The sequence below is a fragment of the Diabrotica virgifera genome, chromosome 1, assembly GCF_917563875.1.
Source record: "Diabrotica virgifera virgifera chromosome 1, PGI_DIABVI_V3a".
Taxonomy (NCBI): Eukaryota; Metazoa; Arthropoda; class Insecta; order Coleoptera; family Chrysomelidae; genus Diabrotica; species Diabrotica virgifera.
In genome coordinates, this window is record NC_065443.1 from 118,753,232 (window position 1) to 118,770,939 (window position 17,708).

A 17,708-nucleotide genomic window follows, 5' to 3' on the forward strand; every position below is an offset into this window, starting at 1 on the left:
AAGCGGGGATTTTTTCAGTTACTCGAGCGCGTCAGATTATCACATGGGGAGAAACCTTTTGTACCCTGTAAATGTACCTATACGCTGTGAGCTCGTACATAGAGGGGATATTTATAAATTCGTGAGCGCCAGTAGTGACAAGTCTGTAAACGTTTACCGGAAATTTGACATAAATGTCAAAGTGATTAATTTTAAATTAAAATTAAAAACATTAATTATAAAAAATATTTGTTGATCAAAGCTGTGGTTTATATTTTTACCTTAAATATACTTACGTTTTAAATACTGAATTTGCGTTTTTTAATGTTCTGTAATATGTAATTATAAATTAATCTTGGCGCCATCTACATGATAATTGTGAAAGTATCTGAAGTAAGAAATTAATATTTCATCAATAGAACGTCAAAATGATTAGCAAAATCTTAAAAAATTCTATTACAATTTAATTACCTTTTAGCGTTGTAAATATTAAGCGATAACAATTAAATAATAAATTTAAAAATTACCAGTAAAAGTTGAATTCGTAACCGCTAGGAGCGACACCAGCGAAGCTCACAGTCTATACCATATATTGGTTTTTAACACCGGGGAATTCATTAACCGATAAAAAATCTATTCTTAGAAATCTAAAAAATCTATTCGCTTGGGGGGTAATTAAAAATTTTAAATACGATATTTCGCGAAATAAACATCAGGTCGTAAAACTGCAAAATACACTTATTCAGTATTTTTCAAAAATCTATCGAATGGCCCCAAACACTTCCCCCATGGAGGTGGGGTGGGAGGTTACTTTAAAATCTTAAATAGAAGCCCCCAATTTTCATTGAAGATTTGGATTCTTGACGTAAAAAATAAGCAATTTTTATTCGCAACATTTTTTTTAAATTATGGATAAATGGCGCTATAATCGAAAAAAAAACGATTGTTTCAAATGGAAAATAAATTAAACAATGAAATGTCCCCAATATATGGAAAACTTAACTTAACCTTTTTCTGGTTTTAGCACATACTATTCATAATCCAATAGGTCCCCATAACGCTCCAGTAACTGCAAATTTAGCATACTTTCCTCCCCTACTATGAGGATTTATCGATGAAAAACATGGCTAGTTGTTAAAGCCCATAACTTTTTTATTTTCCAACATAAGCAAATGAGTCAAAAAAGAAAATGTTAAGAAAGCCTAAGACTATAATTGAGTTTTAATTTGAATATTTTATATATGCTAGAATATTCCACAGAGCTTTCCAAACTTTAAGAAAAAAAACACAGTATTATTGTTACACCCGGTATAAAATGATATTTAGATATGTAGCAACAATATTATTAAAACGATATTCTTAAATAATAAGGCTATAACATACTAAAAGAATCACTCAAATCTGACTACTGGTTTAGGAAATTCGTGACATCAAACATGTCCCATTTTTAAGGTGTTCGGCTAATTTTGCCGGTGTGTGTAGTTCTACGGTGTTGCAACTTCAAGAAATGAATACACACATCCGATCTATTTTGAAAGCATTAAATTTGAAATTAAACCTACGTAGAAAATTTGGTGTAGTAGGAAGGACTGGTGCTGGAAAATCTTCAAAAATTTCTACGATTTTTAGGCTATATGAAGTTTAAGGAAGGATCCTTATTGATGGACTTGATAGTATAAAAACTTTGTCTCTGGATTTTCTAATATCTTTTCTGTATCTAATTATTGCAAGCTTTCAAATCTACTCCCGCGGTGTCAGGGGGTTGCATTTAGTACAGTCCTCACTCACGAATGTAAATAATTAATGTTACACTTTTCCAAGACAGCAAAGAGCACGAAAAAAATGATTTCAAAGCGCATGGACACGGTAGGCTATTGGTTAGTACGGTAGTACTACATTAAAGGCAAAAAATGAAACATTAAGTTATTTAAGAAAAAAGAAGAAATATTTAAGAAAATGTTACACCGAAAATCAAAAAATTCCTCTTTAAATAAAGATCAACGTATTACTACGTTTTTCCAAAATGTTATCATTAATTTGTTTCTGTTTCTGTTAAGCCACCCTGATAATTAATTCATTTAAGCATCAGTGATAACGATATTCGCTCCGTGAACTACTTACTTGTATATATTCCGTTATTAAAATACCTTTAAAATACCGCTTTTAAAATAATCGGTAGTAAACTGTGTGATTTAATATCTATAAAATGTATTTTATTTGTTAGTATGTGAGAAGCAGCTTACAATGTTGAAAGTAAGTAAACGTTTTATTATAAGATTGTCAGCTTGTGTTTTTTAGTCTAGTCGTAACATAAGGGGTCCGGTGGACACTTTTAGTTCGCCGCGATTTGATGGTGATATTATAGGTTTTTTGGGTCCCTGAATCCAATGGAAGTGGTCTGGAAGCCCAAATGTGATGCGTTTAATTGTTATTAACAAACTGGTAAAATTGGGTGTTTTTCAGGAATTATTAGAAGCTCTGTAAATAAATTGATAGTGTTAAGGTCTTCTCTGGTGTATTTTTGGTCGCTGACGCGAATGTGACTAGTCGCGATTACCCAAAATATGTTCTTATTTTGTTAATAACAAAATAATAGCAATGAATTGCATAGTGTAGAATTCCTTCCCTCTCGTCTTCACTGCAGCATCCATTTGACTTGCAAATTGTAGAAGTCTTGGAGGTGTCACCAGGAAAGTGTACCAATAAGTTTTCAATTTAAAAATCTTTTAGTAATATTATATACTTAGTCTTTCAATGCCAGATGGCGCTAGCCACCTACTATCATCACTTCAGTTGCAATGGGTGAGAAAACCTCTCGATACGAATCAGTTAAAATATGGAGAACAGTGCCTACGTTCCTTCCGATGAAGGCTCCAATAAGAGCCGAAAATCGCGATTCAAGGGACTGGACTGCACTCCGTATTCTAATTGAAAAGTAAGATTGTTTTGCCTTCGCATTGCAACTGAATAAAAATGGTATACATTTTATTTTTGTGTTATAGTCGTATTACTCCGTAGAGTAACTAGGTGCATTTTTCCGTTGGAACTTTACCAGCTGCAGACGGGGATGTGAATTGCATAGTGTAGAATTCCTTCCCTCTCGTCTTCACTGCAGCATCCATTTGACTTGCAAATTGTAGAAGTCTTGGAGGTGTTACCAGGAAAGTGTACCAATAAGTTTTCAATTTAAAAATCTTTTAGTAATATTTTTAATATTTTCAATATTAATAATTTACTATTAGGATTGAAAACTACTTCGTCTTTTAATGCCAGATGGCGCTAGCCACCTACTATCATCACTTCAGTTGCAATGGGTGGGAAAACCTCTCGATACGAATCAGTTAAAATATGGAGAACAGTGCCTACGTTCCTTCCGATGAAGGCTCCAATAAGAGCCGAAAATCGCGATTCAAGGGACTAGACTGCACTCCGTATTCTAATTGAAAAGTAAGATTGTTTTGCCTTCGCATTGCAACTGAATAAAAATGGTATACATTTTTATTTTTATTTTATAGTCGTATTACTCCGTAGAGTAACTAGGTGCATTTTTCCGTTGGAACTTTACCAGCTGCAGACGGGGATGTGAATTGCATAGTGTAGAATTCCTTCCCTCTCGTCTTCACTGCAGCATCCAACTTGCAAATTGTAGAAGTCTTGGAGGTGTCACCAGGAAAGTGTACCAATAAGTTTTCAATTTAAAAATCTTTTAGTAATATTTTTAATATTTTCAATATTAATAATTTACTATTAGGATTGAAAACTAATTAGTCTTTCAATGCCAGATGGCGCTAGCCACCTACTATCATCACTTCAGTTGCAATGGGTGGGAAAACCTCTCGATACGAATCAGTTAAAATATGGAGAACAGTGCCTACGTTCCTTCCGATGAAGGCTCCAATAAGAGCCGAAAATCGCGATTCAAGGGACTGGACTGCGCTCCGTATTCTAATTGAAAAGTAAGATGGTTTTGCCTTCGCATTGCAATTGAATAAAAATGGTATACATTTTTATTTTTATTTTAACAAAATAATAGTTTATTCGTCGAAAAGCTCGAAATGCGCTATCTACAGCAAATTTGTAGTCTTTTTCAAAATATTTTTATACGCTAAATCGATTGCCGCTAGTTGTGATACCTTAAACCACGTTCCGACTTTGTTATTAATAAATTATTGCAAAAATAACGGTTTATAATAAGTTCACTCACGGTTTTTGCTCTAAATTTCTAAAAACCACTTGGACTTACATTAAATTTGGCATACACGTAGCTAACATGTCAAACAAAACAAGTAATATTGTGCCGATGTCTGCTTTTACCCTGGGGGTGAGTTTCACCCCTTTTTAGGGGTGAAAAAAGAAACCTTTAAAATAAGTGCGGAAATGGATAAACTGATTAATTATAAGCAACTTTTGTTCCATACAGTTTTATAAGTCAATACTTTTCGAGTTATTTGGTTTTTTTTTTTTTAAATAACATATTCACTGGCAAATAAGTCGAAAAGTATTGACTTAGTGAAAAAACTGTATGTAACAAACGTTGCTTAGAATTAACCAGTTTATCCAATTCCGGACTTAATTTAAAGGTTTCTTCTTTCACCTCCGGAACGGGGTGAAGCTCACACCCAGGGTAAAAGCACACATCGGCACAATATCACTTGTTTTGTTTGACATGTTAGCTACGTGAATGCCAAATTTCATGTCATTACAAGTGGTTTTTTAAAATTTAGAGCAAAAACCGTGAGTAAACGTGCTATAAACCATTATTTTTGCAATAATTTATTAATAACAAAGTCGGAACGTGGTTTAAGCTATCATGACTAGTGACAATCGATTTAGCGTATAAAAATACTATGAAAAAGACTACAAACTTGCTGTAGATAACGCATTTCGACCTTTTCGGCGAATAAACAATTATTTTGTTATTAACAAAATAAGAACGAGACCTTAGCACGTCAATTTATTTACAGGGCTTCTAATAATTCCCGAGAAACACCTAATTTTAATATAATTTGTTAATGAAAAATAAACGCACCACATTTGGGCTTCCAGACCACTTCCATTGGATTCAGCGACCCAAAAAACCTACGATACCATCATCAAATCGCGGCGACCTAAAAGTGTCCACGGGACCCCTATGTTGCGACTAGACTATTTAAAGAAAATAGAATATATCTGATAATAGTTAATTTCGTTAAAAAACATTCTATCCTGGTGCTAGAGTCTTATTTATGGCTCACCTTCTTCGTTGTTGTTAATTTAGTGGTAAGACCCCATTTTAACAGTCCCCGTTTCAGCGGTTCTCGATTCCACCGACCCTTTTCAGCAGTCCCCGGTACAGCGGTACCCATTTCAGCAGTCCCCGTTTCGGCGGTTCTCGATTCCACCGACCCGTTTCAGCGGCGCGGCGTTTGGTTCTGCAGCATGCCGTTTGAGAGGCATCGTTCAGGAAAATGAGTAAAAGCAGGACCCTCTTGGGGACAGTAGTTTTAACAATAAAAAATGAATTTTATAAAATAAACAATAAATTGTCCCAAAATCACGCTATATATAGCTTTGCAATTGCATAAAAAGTAGGGTAATACCGGGTGTCCACTTATATTTTCCCCTCATTTTAACTGCCTATAACTTCTAAACGGCTCAAGAAATGTTTTATTTTAGTAAAGGTTTTGTCTGAATGGATTGAATTTTTTATATCGCTTTCAAATACGAAATAAAATATGGCGGATTTTTGAAAAGAACTTTGTTGACTTCTTTTTTTTAATGGAACACCCATTATATTCTTTTGTAAATTAAAACAAAGGTCATTCACCTATCTAGCAATATAAAATTTTTCAAAATCGGTTGTCAAATCACTGAGTAATTAATTTTTAAAATGAGAGGTGCAACGTGGATATCACATACCTAAATAACATAACTAACCAAGTTACGTGATTTCCACATTGCATCTCTCATTTTAAAAATTAATTGCTCAGTCATTTGACAACCGATTTTAAATATTTTTATATCGCTAGATAGATAAATGACCGTTTTTTCAAGGTTTTAGGTAAGTGACCATTTTTTATATCGCTTTTAAATAAAAATGGCGGATTTTTGAAAAAAAACGTTGTTGAATTTTTTTTATTAAAATACCCAGTATATTTTTTGTATAGTTAAAAAACGGTCATTTACCTATCGAGCGATATACAATTTTTTAAAATCGGTTGCCAAATGACTGAGCAATTAATTTTTAAATTGAGAGATGCAATGTGGAAATCACATATCAATATAATTTTGCTCATTTTAAAAATTAATTACTCAGTGATTTGACAACCGATTTTGTAAATATTTATATCGCTGGATAGGTGAATGATATTTATTTCAATTTACAAAAAAATATACTGGGTGTTCCATTAAAAAAAGTCAACAACGTTTTTTTCAAAAATCCGCCATTTTTTTTCCTATTTGAAAGCGATATAAAAAATTCAATCCATTCAGACAAAACTTTTACTAAAATAAAACATTTCAGCGAAAACCGCATATTTCTATTGAGCCGTTTAGAAGTTATAGGCAGTTAAAATGGGGGAAAATATAAGTGGACACCCGGTATAGTAAATAATTTGCAAAAATTTTTTTAGATTAATTCATGCAATAGTTTTTGTAAAATTGTAAAAGTTTATCCTAGAGGCTAAATATTTATAACATTGTTATACATAAACCAATTTACTTAGGATGATTCTGCGGGTACCTATCGAAAGAGGGAGAGCGGGTTTATCAAATCAATTTGTTAGAAGTAAAAAAAATTTTTTTTACGTCATTTTTTACGTCAAATTTCACGTCATTGTGCAAAAAATAAAGTTATTAATATTTATAATTTACTGCAAAAATGAGGGTTTTTGCAATTATCTCGGTCAATTGTTTATATATTACAATATGCTTACAACCAAATTAAAGAACTTTTTAAGATCTACATTTATTTGAAACATTTTTCTCTAAAATGTACAAGAAACGCTTTATAGTCAAAAAACTGCTTTTTCATTCTTTACAATTGTTAAAAAAAAGCAAAATCAGCTGTACGTCTTCACGGAATTATCATCAGTTATCTCTCATCTACCGTTTAAAGCTTTGAAAACCCTGTGGAACATTTTTACGTGAAATCCATGATTTTTTCCCTATTAACTGGGGTATATACCAGATACTTAGATATTACCTGTATATTTTCAAACAAGAATAGGTTAAAATAATATCCTACAATAAAACTAATTACTTATCATTGTCATATTATTTTCTTATTGAGACCGCTCTATTGGGGACCGCGTTTATGGGGACCGCTGAATCGGGCACCGCTGAATCGGGGTACCGCTGAAACGGGGACGTCTGTATTGAGACCGCTCAATCGGGGACCGCGCTTATAGGGACCGCTGAATAGGGATGAAACCAATTTAGTACTGGTTTACAAATTAATTCGTAAATATACATAATCTCAATAGCCAGGCATTTGATGAGATTTTCATTAACATCTTCTTCTTCTTCTCGTAGCATTACAATCCGGGGTGGGTCTTGGCTGACTGCACAACTTGCTTCCATCTAGAACGATCGTCCATGATAGTTGGGTCAGTGGGTAGCCCCATTGTTCTTAAGTCTAACCATCTATTTTCCATCCATCGCATTAATCTACGTCCTAAGCGCCTTCTTCTTGTCGGGGTTTCTTCCAAGATTAACTTGGCTGGGCGGTTATTAGGAAGTTTATGAACATGTCCAGCCCATCTTGGGCTGGACGTTTGGATCTAATCTTTTGGACTCCTAGCTAGCCGAGTAATATCTAGTCGCTAGTGATGTTGAAAAAGTAACTGTTCGTTACAAAGTATTCGTTACTTACGAATACCGAAAGTAACGATTACTATACAGAGAGGTAAATCGTTACATTAATTACTTTGATTGCTCTGATTACTTCCTTACTGCGTACCAATCGTAACAGAGCAAGTACCAATTTTGATTTTTTGATTTTGAGTTTGAATATTATATCTACTCGCTTGATATCGGAGTCGGACCGGTATTCTACGAGTGTTCGGTATCAGTACAGTTAACTAAAATTTTATCTATGAAGGGCGAAGGCTATGAAGAGTTTTACAGGATGACAGGGCGCTGAGAAGTAGCTGAAACAGAGGGAGGTATATCATTTAACAAATCATGCACCCAGAAACAGATGTCTATACGATTTGTCGAGGTTGATAATTCACAGAATTTCACAGATGTTAGTTCTTTTGAAAATAAAAATTCAATACATAAGATTTTAATAATAAATAGACAATATTCTTATCAGACCTAAAAAAATAGATTAGATTGATCGGAAAATATGTAGAAATGATAATATTTCTAGACTATGATCATCTACTTTAATTTTACACGTAGGTATGGCATGGTTTTTATTAGACTAAGGCATTTAACACTAAAAACACAGGAATAAATATATTTTTAAATATAGTAGGTACATAAAGACTTGCAACTTTTTGTATTGTATTTAGGATTAGGATGACGTCTGGAAAAAATTCTACAATACAAAAATAGGTAGAAATGCATTATTACATTTTAAAGTGTATAAAACGCATCGAATAATGCATAAACATGTTAAAATCAGTATATTAAGAGTTAGCTTTTCTTATTTCGGGGTATTCGGGGTCACTGAACACGAATTTGCAATCAGAACCGACCTCCGAAGCACCTGGGTGTACAGGGTTACTGCTAAGTTACGTCATCTAGAGTTTCGAGGGTTTGTTTTTGGCACTTAATTGATGCAAACAGATTACTCGAGATTACTGATATTGTGGAGCAGCAATGACAGAACAATTACATATCATTTAATTTCTATCCATTAAATAGATCGTCGAAGGTCGTTATATCGGGTATTATACTTATACGAAATACTGAGAAATGCGATTCTCGATAATATGATTACCGGTACTCAAATTCAAAAGTAACAAAAGTAATCATAGTAATTAAAGTAACGAATACTTTAAATGATTACTTTATACAAAAGGATCGATTTGTATCGAGTACTCGAAAGTAACTAAAATCAACATCACTAGTAGTCGCTAGCCCTATACATTTGTTTGACGTCGGCATATATTCCTCGGCTCTTGTTTGTGATACGGTTATAATATAATATTTTATTCATTAGAAATTTTGTATATTTTTATTTAAAACGTTTTTGGTTTCAGAGAGGTCCTATAAAATTGATCCAGCTTTTAAGGAAGCAAACCCAAACAGCCTTCTACAGCAATTTTTCTCAAGAATCTCTAGTAATTAGTAAAGAAGTAGGAAATAATGCTATGGCAATTCTTAATAGACCAAAATCTCTCAACGCTCTTACACTTCCCATGCAAAATGAAATGGACAAACTAATACGAAAATGGGAAAAAGGAAAATCGTTAGTTTTAATCAGGGGTGCAGGTAACAAAGCATTCAGTACAGGAGGCAACGTGTTAATATTTCGGGATGAAGTGAAGAAAAATACAGACTACTTAAGGGATATCGTTATTACTCTTAACGCGACTAATTACTTAGTATCCAAATACCAAATTCCTATAGTAGGTTTAATGAATGGGCTAACTTTGGGTGGATCTGTGTCATATATTATGTTTGCGAAATATAGAGTAGCAACAGAAAACAGCATCTTTGGAATGCCAGAAATAAAATTAGGGTTCCATCCCAATTCAGGTGCTACCTATTTCTTTAACAGATGTGCTGGAAAATTAGGATATTATTTAGGCTTGACGGGAAAAATTCTACAAAGTTCTGACATAGTTAGAGCAGGCTTTGCTACACATTACTGCAAAAATAACAATTTGGAGAAGTTACAAAATACACTTTTAAATTGTACAAATAAGGATAATATTGAGGATATATTCGAAAATATTTGTGAAAAACGCTTTCCAGAGTTTACTTTAAATCCTGTTATGGATAGAATTACCAACTGTTTTTCTGCAACAACTATTGAAGATGTCCTTTTAAAACTACAATATGATGGGACACCTTGGGCTAAGGAAACTCTGAACATTTTAAATAGGCATTCTCCAGTGGCCCTCAAAGTTACCCTTAGACAGTTTCTGAAAGGACAAGGCTTGGATTTGAAAAGCTGTCTTGAGATGGAGGGCAACATTTCTATAAACTTTTATAAGCATCCTGATGTTTTTGAAGGTGAGTATATTAGTAGTTGTGTCTCAATGTATGGTGTCAACACGACCATTTTTTGATACAGTTACAAAAGACTATTTAATCTAGTTAACCTATAGAATTTTCCCCTATTAAGTAGTTTTCTTTTATGCTTTAGGTATTAGGGTTACACTAGAAGACAAGCATGACAATCCAAGTTGGAATCCACCTAAATTATCTGACGTGACTGAAGAAATGGTGGATAGATATTTTATTCCAGTGGTTGAAGATTTGCAGAAAACTTTGTTAAAAGAAGTTGACGAAAGAACTTAAAAATGTTTGGCTTATTATCTACTATAATACTTAGAAATAATAAATATGATCCCATTTTTATCTGAGTTAAGTACGGATAAGTTTTATGACTCGATTATTTATTATTTGCCGTGGGTTTTAAATGAGTTTCTAAGCGGTAAATGAATTATAATATTATGCCATTATAAATGATTTATGCCTGGTTGCACCAACAAATCTTAAGCTCCAGCTTAGCCCAGCTTAGCTTATAGATAGGACTCGTCTGCCGTAGCACGTCTTAACTGATAAGTTTAAGATGCAATTCACGTGGAAATTCATTGCGGCAAGCTGAAAATTGATCTAAGGCCGATGCCACATTATGCGTTTTGACCGGATGCGTTTCCGCCGCATCCGATGAAAACGCATAGTATGACAGATCGGTCCGGTTGCGTTGGAAACGGATGCGTTTTCACCGCATCCGGTCAAAACGCATAATGTGACATCGGCCTAAGACTCAATGGTGCAACGGGTATGTTTCGTAAGCTGAGCTTAAAGCACGTCTTAAACCTAAGATCTGTTGGTGTAACCAGGTATTAGTACCTAGTGCGATGTCACATTATGCGTTTTGACCGGATGCGGTGGAAACGCATCCGTTTCCAACGCAACCGGACCCAGAGCCGTGCGGTACATCTTTTTAATATGATGCAAATCTTCAAAATGCCGCCCCTAAAATATTATTGAAACTTGATACTAGTATTTATTTTTATTGAATGAAATTACACAAAATGAACGAAAACTTTTATTTTAAAAACAAAAGATACTTTAAATTAAATGAAATATGTATTAATATTAAATAACATTTATGAAAATTACAATTACATTCGAACCCGCTTATTGGCATAGCCTTTGTACCAGGCAAAAATATTCTTATAACCGGGATATTCTAATAACCGATCATTGGTGGCTAGTCGAAATAAGTGTACCGAATATACGTAATAATATTATTTACATACTATGCCAATGTGTAGTTTTACATACTATGCCAATATGTATATCATATATGTACACCTACATAATCAGTATATGTAAATGGTTTTAGGTCTTTTTACGTCAATAATACAGTAGTGTAACTACTACTTATCTATGCATGTGTTAAATACCAAATTACATTATATTATACAGGGTGGTTCATCTTATCCGCCTCGGTCTCTGTACGGAAAACCACTTGATATTTTAAAAAAATTTCTTCACATAAATATACAGGGCCTTTAATACTACAACCTAAAAATAATGTGAATTATACAGGGTGTTCCAAAAAAGAGTGGTATATCAAAGTTATATTTTTTCTTATGTAATGCCCTATATCTGATGACATTATTGAATTGACCTTAAAAAATAAGCTATACTTTCATAAGGGTTCCCTATACCTAAATACAGGGTGTTTTGATTTATTTCGGTTTTTATAAAAATGTAAGGTTTTAGAAAAAAATAAATATCTACGAATCTAAGAAGCAGTAACAAATTATTTCTTGGATCTTAATAACAGACTATTTAGCATACTTAAACAGATGCTTATTGCAACAAAATTTCTTACAGGGTGGTCAAAATATGAGATTGTTATATTAACAAATTCAAGCTGTAATAACTTACTTATTTTAAATAGAACACCCTGTATCTTACTAGTCTATCGCGTAGAAAATTTACTTAGCTTTCAATTTGTATTAGGGTTTCCTATACCTATCTTTTTACAGGGTGGTCAAAATATTAGATTGTTCTATTAACAAATTCAAGCTGTAATAACTTACTTATTTTAAATAGAACACCCTGTATCTTGCTAGTCTATCACGTAGAAAATTTACTTAGCTTTCAATTCTAATTAGGGTTTCCTATACCTACCTCCCTTCATTTTTTAAATATTTAAAGATTTCCTAATTTAGTAAGCTTTAAAAATTAGAATTAAGTACCTATGTCGTGTTTATGTACAACACATCACCAACACCGGCAATATACTTAGACAAGATACTGTCATTAATAAAATTTTCATTGTTATCATGTAATCACACAGAGTGTTGTATTATTTTAGTTGATTTTGGCCTACATGTGACATTGAATAATATGTTTATATTAAACTGCATACTCTATATTAGATGCCGTATTCTGGAAGGTATTTAAATTATATTTTATTCCGTATAAGTATATTCCATATCTTATCCCAACGGTTATTGAGTAAATTTAAGAACACCACTTTTTGTTTGAATCTTTGAATCGCAATTACAAACAATTAAATGCAATGGCTACTTTGACGAAAACGAGCCTATTGTACAAAAATATGTAAAAATGGGTATTTACAGAATAACATGGGAATTTATATTTACAGAATAACATGTGTATTGAGAATATTTACATGGAATTGAAGAGATTTTAAATATCTTCCATTATAAAGAATAGAATATCAAGTATGTCATTTAAAATAAGAACACTCTGTGTGTTGGTGATGTGTTGTACATAACCACGACATAGGTACTTAATTCTAATTTTTAAAGCTTACAAATTAGGAAATCTTTAAATATTTAAAAAATGAAGGGAGATAGGTATAGGAAACCCTAATAAGAATCGAAAGCTAAGTAAATTTTCTACGCGGCAGACTAGTAAGATACAGGGTGTTCCATTTAAAATATGTAAGTTATTACAGCTTGAATTTGTTAATAGAACAATCTAATATTTTGACCACCCTGTAAAAAGATAGGTATAGGAAACCCTAATACAAATTGAAAGCTAAGTAAATTTTCTACGCGATAGACTAATAAGATACAGGGTGTTCCATTTAAAATAAGTAAGTTATTACAGCTTGAATTTGTTAATAAAACAATCTAATATTTTGACCACCCTGTAAAAAGATAGGTATAGGAAACCCTAATACAAATTGAAAGCTAAGTAAATTTTCTACGCGATAGACTAGTAAGATACAGGGTGTTCCATTTAAAATAAGTAAGTTATTACAGCTTGAATTTGTTAATAAAACAATCTAATATTTTGACCACCCTGTAAAAAGATAGGTATAGGAAACCCTAATACAAATTGAAAGCTAAGTACATTTTCTACGCGATAGACTAGTAAGATACAGGGTGTTCCATTTAAAATAAGTAAGTTATTACAGCTTGAATTTGTTAATACAACAATCTCATATTTTGACCACCCTGTAAGAAATTTCTTTGCAATAAGCATCTGTTTAAGTATGCTAAATAGTCTGTTATTAAGATCCAAGAAATAATTTGTTACTGCTTCTTAGATTCGTAGATATTTATTTTTTTCTAAAACCTTACATTTTTATAAAAATCGAAATAAATCAAAACACCCTGTATTTAGGTATAGGGAACCCTTATGAAAGTATAGCTTATTTTTTAAGGACAATTCAATAATGTCATTAGATATAGGGCATTCCATAAGAAAAAATATAACTTTGATATACCACTCTTTTTTGGAGCACCCTGTATAATTCACATAATTTTTAGATTGTAGTATTAAAGGCCGTGTATATTTCTGTGAAGAAATTTTTTTAAAATATCAAGTGGTTTTCTGTACAGAGACCGAGGCGAATAAGATGAACCACCCTGTATATGTGAATGAATACAGTAGCAGTAGGTAATTAATATAAAATGTATGCAATATGTAGATATGTAAATATTTTCTTATTAAAATGCATATAACAAAATTACTTATTTTTTCTTGAGAAATTATCGGTAATTATAGCTTTTTGTTGTTAATCCGTGCGGTCATCCTTAATCCATTGGTTGAATGGAACTTTTATTGGCGGCAAGAAATGATGAATTGAATTTAACAAAGCCATAAGCCTCTCTGGGTGAATTCTAAATAAACTGCTTCTAACAATTTTATAGCAGGCAACAGTGCCTTTGTGTAGACAAATAAAAATTACTTTATGACCCATGCATTTGTCGGCTAAAAATCGAATTGGTACTCGTAACAAAGTAATAAATATTTATTACCCTAATAATATCTAATCCATAATCCTTGACGACTGACCATAATAACCAAAAATAATTTAAATTTTTAGTAAAATTGTAAAAAAAAAATAGTCGTTGACCTGCAAAATATGCTAATAAGCGATATTATCTAATTAGAACCTATTCCAATAAAAGGATAAATTTATTAAGGAGTAAATGGAAACGTTTCGGGAACTCGAATTTATATTCCATAAACCGGGATATTCCTATAACAGGGATTCTAATAAGCGGGTTCGACTGTATATCCTTTTGATTTGAATTTTGGCAAACTCATCAATCAGATTGGTGTAGTCTAAAGTAGCAGCTAGTGAGGACTCTATTGAAATAAGTGCTGAATTTTTTTAGTTTTGTTTGTCTTATGGAGTTTCGTAAATAGTTTTGAATCATTTTTAGTTTTGAAAAACTTCTTTTTCCAAGTTACCGAGACACGGAGACAGAGAGTGTTAATAAAATTCTTGGGGCAGGTACTTTCTGCACCTCGCATGACAAAATTCCTCTAACCGGGGTTTAATCGGGACAGATAATACCGGCCCTTAGTGATACAACTGAAAGAGATTCAAGACTAATAACACACCTCTATTACAATCAGCGAGCAATAGTAAGAATTGAAAAAGAAACATCTGAAGAAATGGAAATAAAGAGAGGAGTCAGGCAAAGCTGCATACAATCACCTCTATTATTTAACGCTTATTCTGAAGAGGTAATGCGAGAAACTCTGGAAGATGAAACAGTCGGCATAAGAGTAAATGGAGTGTTAGTTAACAACATCAGATATGCAGATGATACAGTAATAATAGCCAATAGTTTACAGGTCCTGCAAAAGACTCATGAATAAAATAGTAAGGTGTAGTAGGGAGTACGGACTCTCTCTCAATATCAAAAAGACGAAGTTTATGAAAATTAGTAAAAACAACCATAATAATAACGAAATCTTGATAGTAGAGGGCCAGCAGATCGAAAGAGTAAAAAGGTACACTTACCTAGGAACACTTATAACAGAAAATAATGACTACACTGCAGAAATCAAAGTCAGAATCGAAAAAGCACTTTCTAATTTTATGAAAATGAAAAAGGTCCTATGTAGCAAAGATTTAATATTAGATCTTAAAGTACGCCTAACAAAATGTTACGTATACAGTGTACTATACTATGGAGTGGAATCATGGACGTTAAATGTAGAGACAATGAGACGACTTATCGCCTTTGAAAGGTGGACCTATAGAAGAATTATGAGGGTTTCCTGGGTAGATAGAGTTACGAACAACGAAGTACTGAGAAGGATAGGCAAAGAAAAGGAAGTTGAACTTACAATTAAAGAAAGAAAACTACATTATCTCGGACATGTGATGCGGGGCGAGAAGTATGGCATCCTGCGACTCATAATGCAAGGAAAGATAGATGGCAGAAGCAGCATCGGAAGAAGACGAATTTCATGGCTAAAGAACCTGAGAGAATGGTTTGGATGCAGCTCAAAACAACTATTTAGAGCTACTGCCTCAAAAATTAAAATATCTATGATGATTACCAACCTCCGTAGCAGAGATGGCAGCTGAAGAAGAAATGATACAACTATATTTGGGTATAAAGAAATTAGGTTATTTTGGCATAAATAGTTCAAAACCTCTAAAAGTTTCAAGGATCATTTGAGATAAAGCATGCAATAATTCTTCTAGAAAATTGTTTGCCTCTATATCCTATTCTTTTTCTATGAAAAATATTGAATGAAGATTTTCTAGTATTTTATCATCTTTCCCTTTTCTTATATTTCCCCCAATTTAAAAATATCATATAAAAATTTAAAATTTTTATTATGACTTTCTAAAAGCGAAAATCATCAATCAAAGAATTAAAGGCAATGTCTAAAATATAATGAAAAAATTTACTTTAAATTTATCTTCCTCTGTTGAGAGCTTATCCACAGATCAAATTGACGCATTTTTCTCTTCATTGCCTCATTGCTCTTGCCTCAATATTCATTTTCAGCAGGAAATTCGGAACTTATTTACAAGATTTTCTGCAATTTCATTATCAGTAATTTTCATTAGGTCATAGCCAAATTGTCAGCAAATTTTCATTTTTTCCATAGTTTCTGACGACATTTTTACACAATCTGACTTTATAGTTACATGTTGCAACGTCTTCGAGACTGAATTTATATGAAATACAATATCATGCCAAAGAACTACACGGCATATAAATTTATAATCTTTATAATAATAATTTTTACTAGTTCTCGTGCTTTGACTTTAGTTTCTGAATTATTGTTGACGTCTTCTACTATTTCGAATAAGGCATTATATATTTCACAAAATTGAAATCTTAGAGGTTTCAATTCATCTATTCGACTTAAACATCTAGTAGTACTCAACAGTTTTAGTGTTAGTTGTGCAACATGTTTTTTTTTTTCAGAACTTCCCAACGCATTGTAAAAACAAGAAAAAAAGTGTACAGTTCTTGTATAATGCAAAAAAAAAGGTTGTTTCTGTAGAAGAAGACGCTGCGTCATTTATGACTAAGGTGGCATGCACAGGGTACGTAAAACTCCCTCAAATATTTTTCAAATATTCTGTTTTGCGCACCCTTTCTTATTCCTTTCACATTAACCCCGTTATCATAGCCTTGTCCTCTGAGCCATTTTAAATCAAGATCAAATTTTTCCAAATTTGTCAAAATAAATCCTGTACCTTCACCGGTTAAATATTTTCGGCTGACACTTGGTCCTATACAGGGTGTTTAATTAATAATTGTCCATATTATAACTGGAAAACCCTTAGCACAAAATACGAAGATTTAACCTAAAACACTTAAATAAAATATGGTTCCATACTGAGTTACAGGGTGTTTTATCTAAAAATTTACAAACTATTTTTGCTCAGCATTTGAAAACTATTCGACGTATACTTTTTATACTTGGCAGGAAGTATAGGTACTGTACAAACTACTTAATGTGTTAAAAAAACGAGTCTGGCTGTTACCAGAGGCGTACGACGGGGGAAAGTGAATGGTTGACCCTTTCCAAATTCTACGCCACTGACGGAATTGCTATTTTAGTCCAATTTTTGGATTCTCCAATACTTTCAATGAAAATAATATACTCTTCATTCGTAACGATAAAGTCATTAGTTTTCGAGATCTTTGAAGTTAAGAAAGAAACTACAGGGTTATATTATTGATTAATGTATTGTGTCACTTCAATTTTAATTTCAAATATCTCGAAAACTTACCATTTTATAGTTACGAATGAAGAGTATATTATTTACATAAAAAATATTGAAAAATCAAAAAATTACA

The 17,708-nt window shown here is 32.6% G+C and overlaps 1 protein-coding gene across 1 annotated transcript; it reads left to right on the top strand.

The window, feature by feature from the left end:
• Positions 1-2,067: 2,067 nt before the first annotated feature.
• LOC114324145 (3-hydroxyisobutyryl-CoA hydrolase, mitochondrial-like) lies at positions 2,068-10,526 on the top strand. The gene is made up of 3 exons (XM_028271889.2): positions 2,068-2,232; positions 9,171-10,149; positions 10,283-10,526. Exons 1-3 carry the CDS (start codon positions 2,224-2,226, stop codon positions 10,435-10,437), a joined length of 1,143 nt encoding a protein of 380 aa, XP_028127690.2. The 5' UTR covers positions 2,068-2,223; the 3' UTR covers positions 10,438-10,526.
• Positions 10,527-17,708: the final 7,182 nt, after the last annotated feature.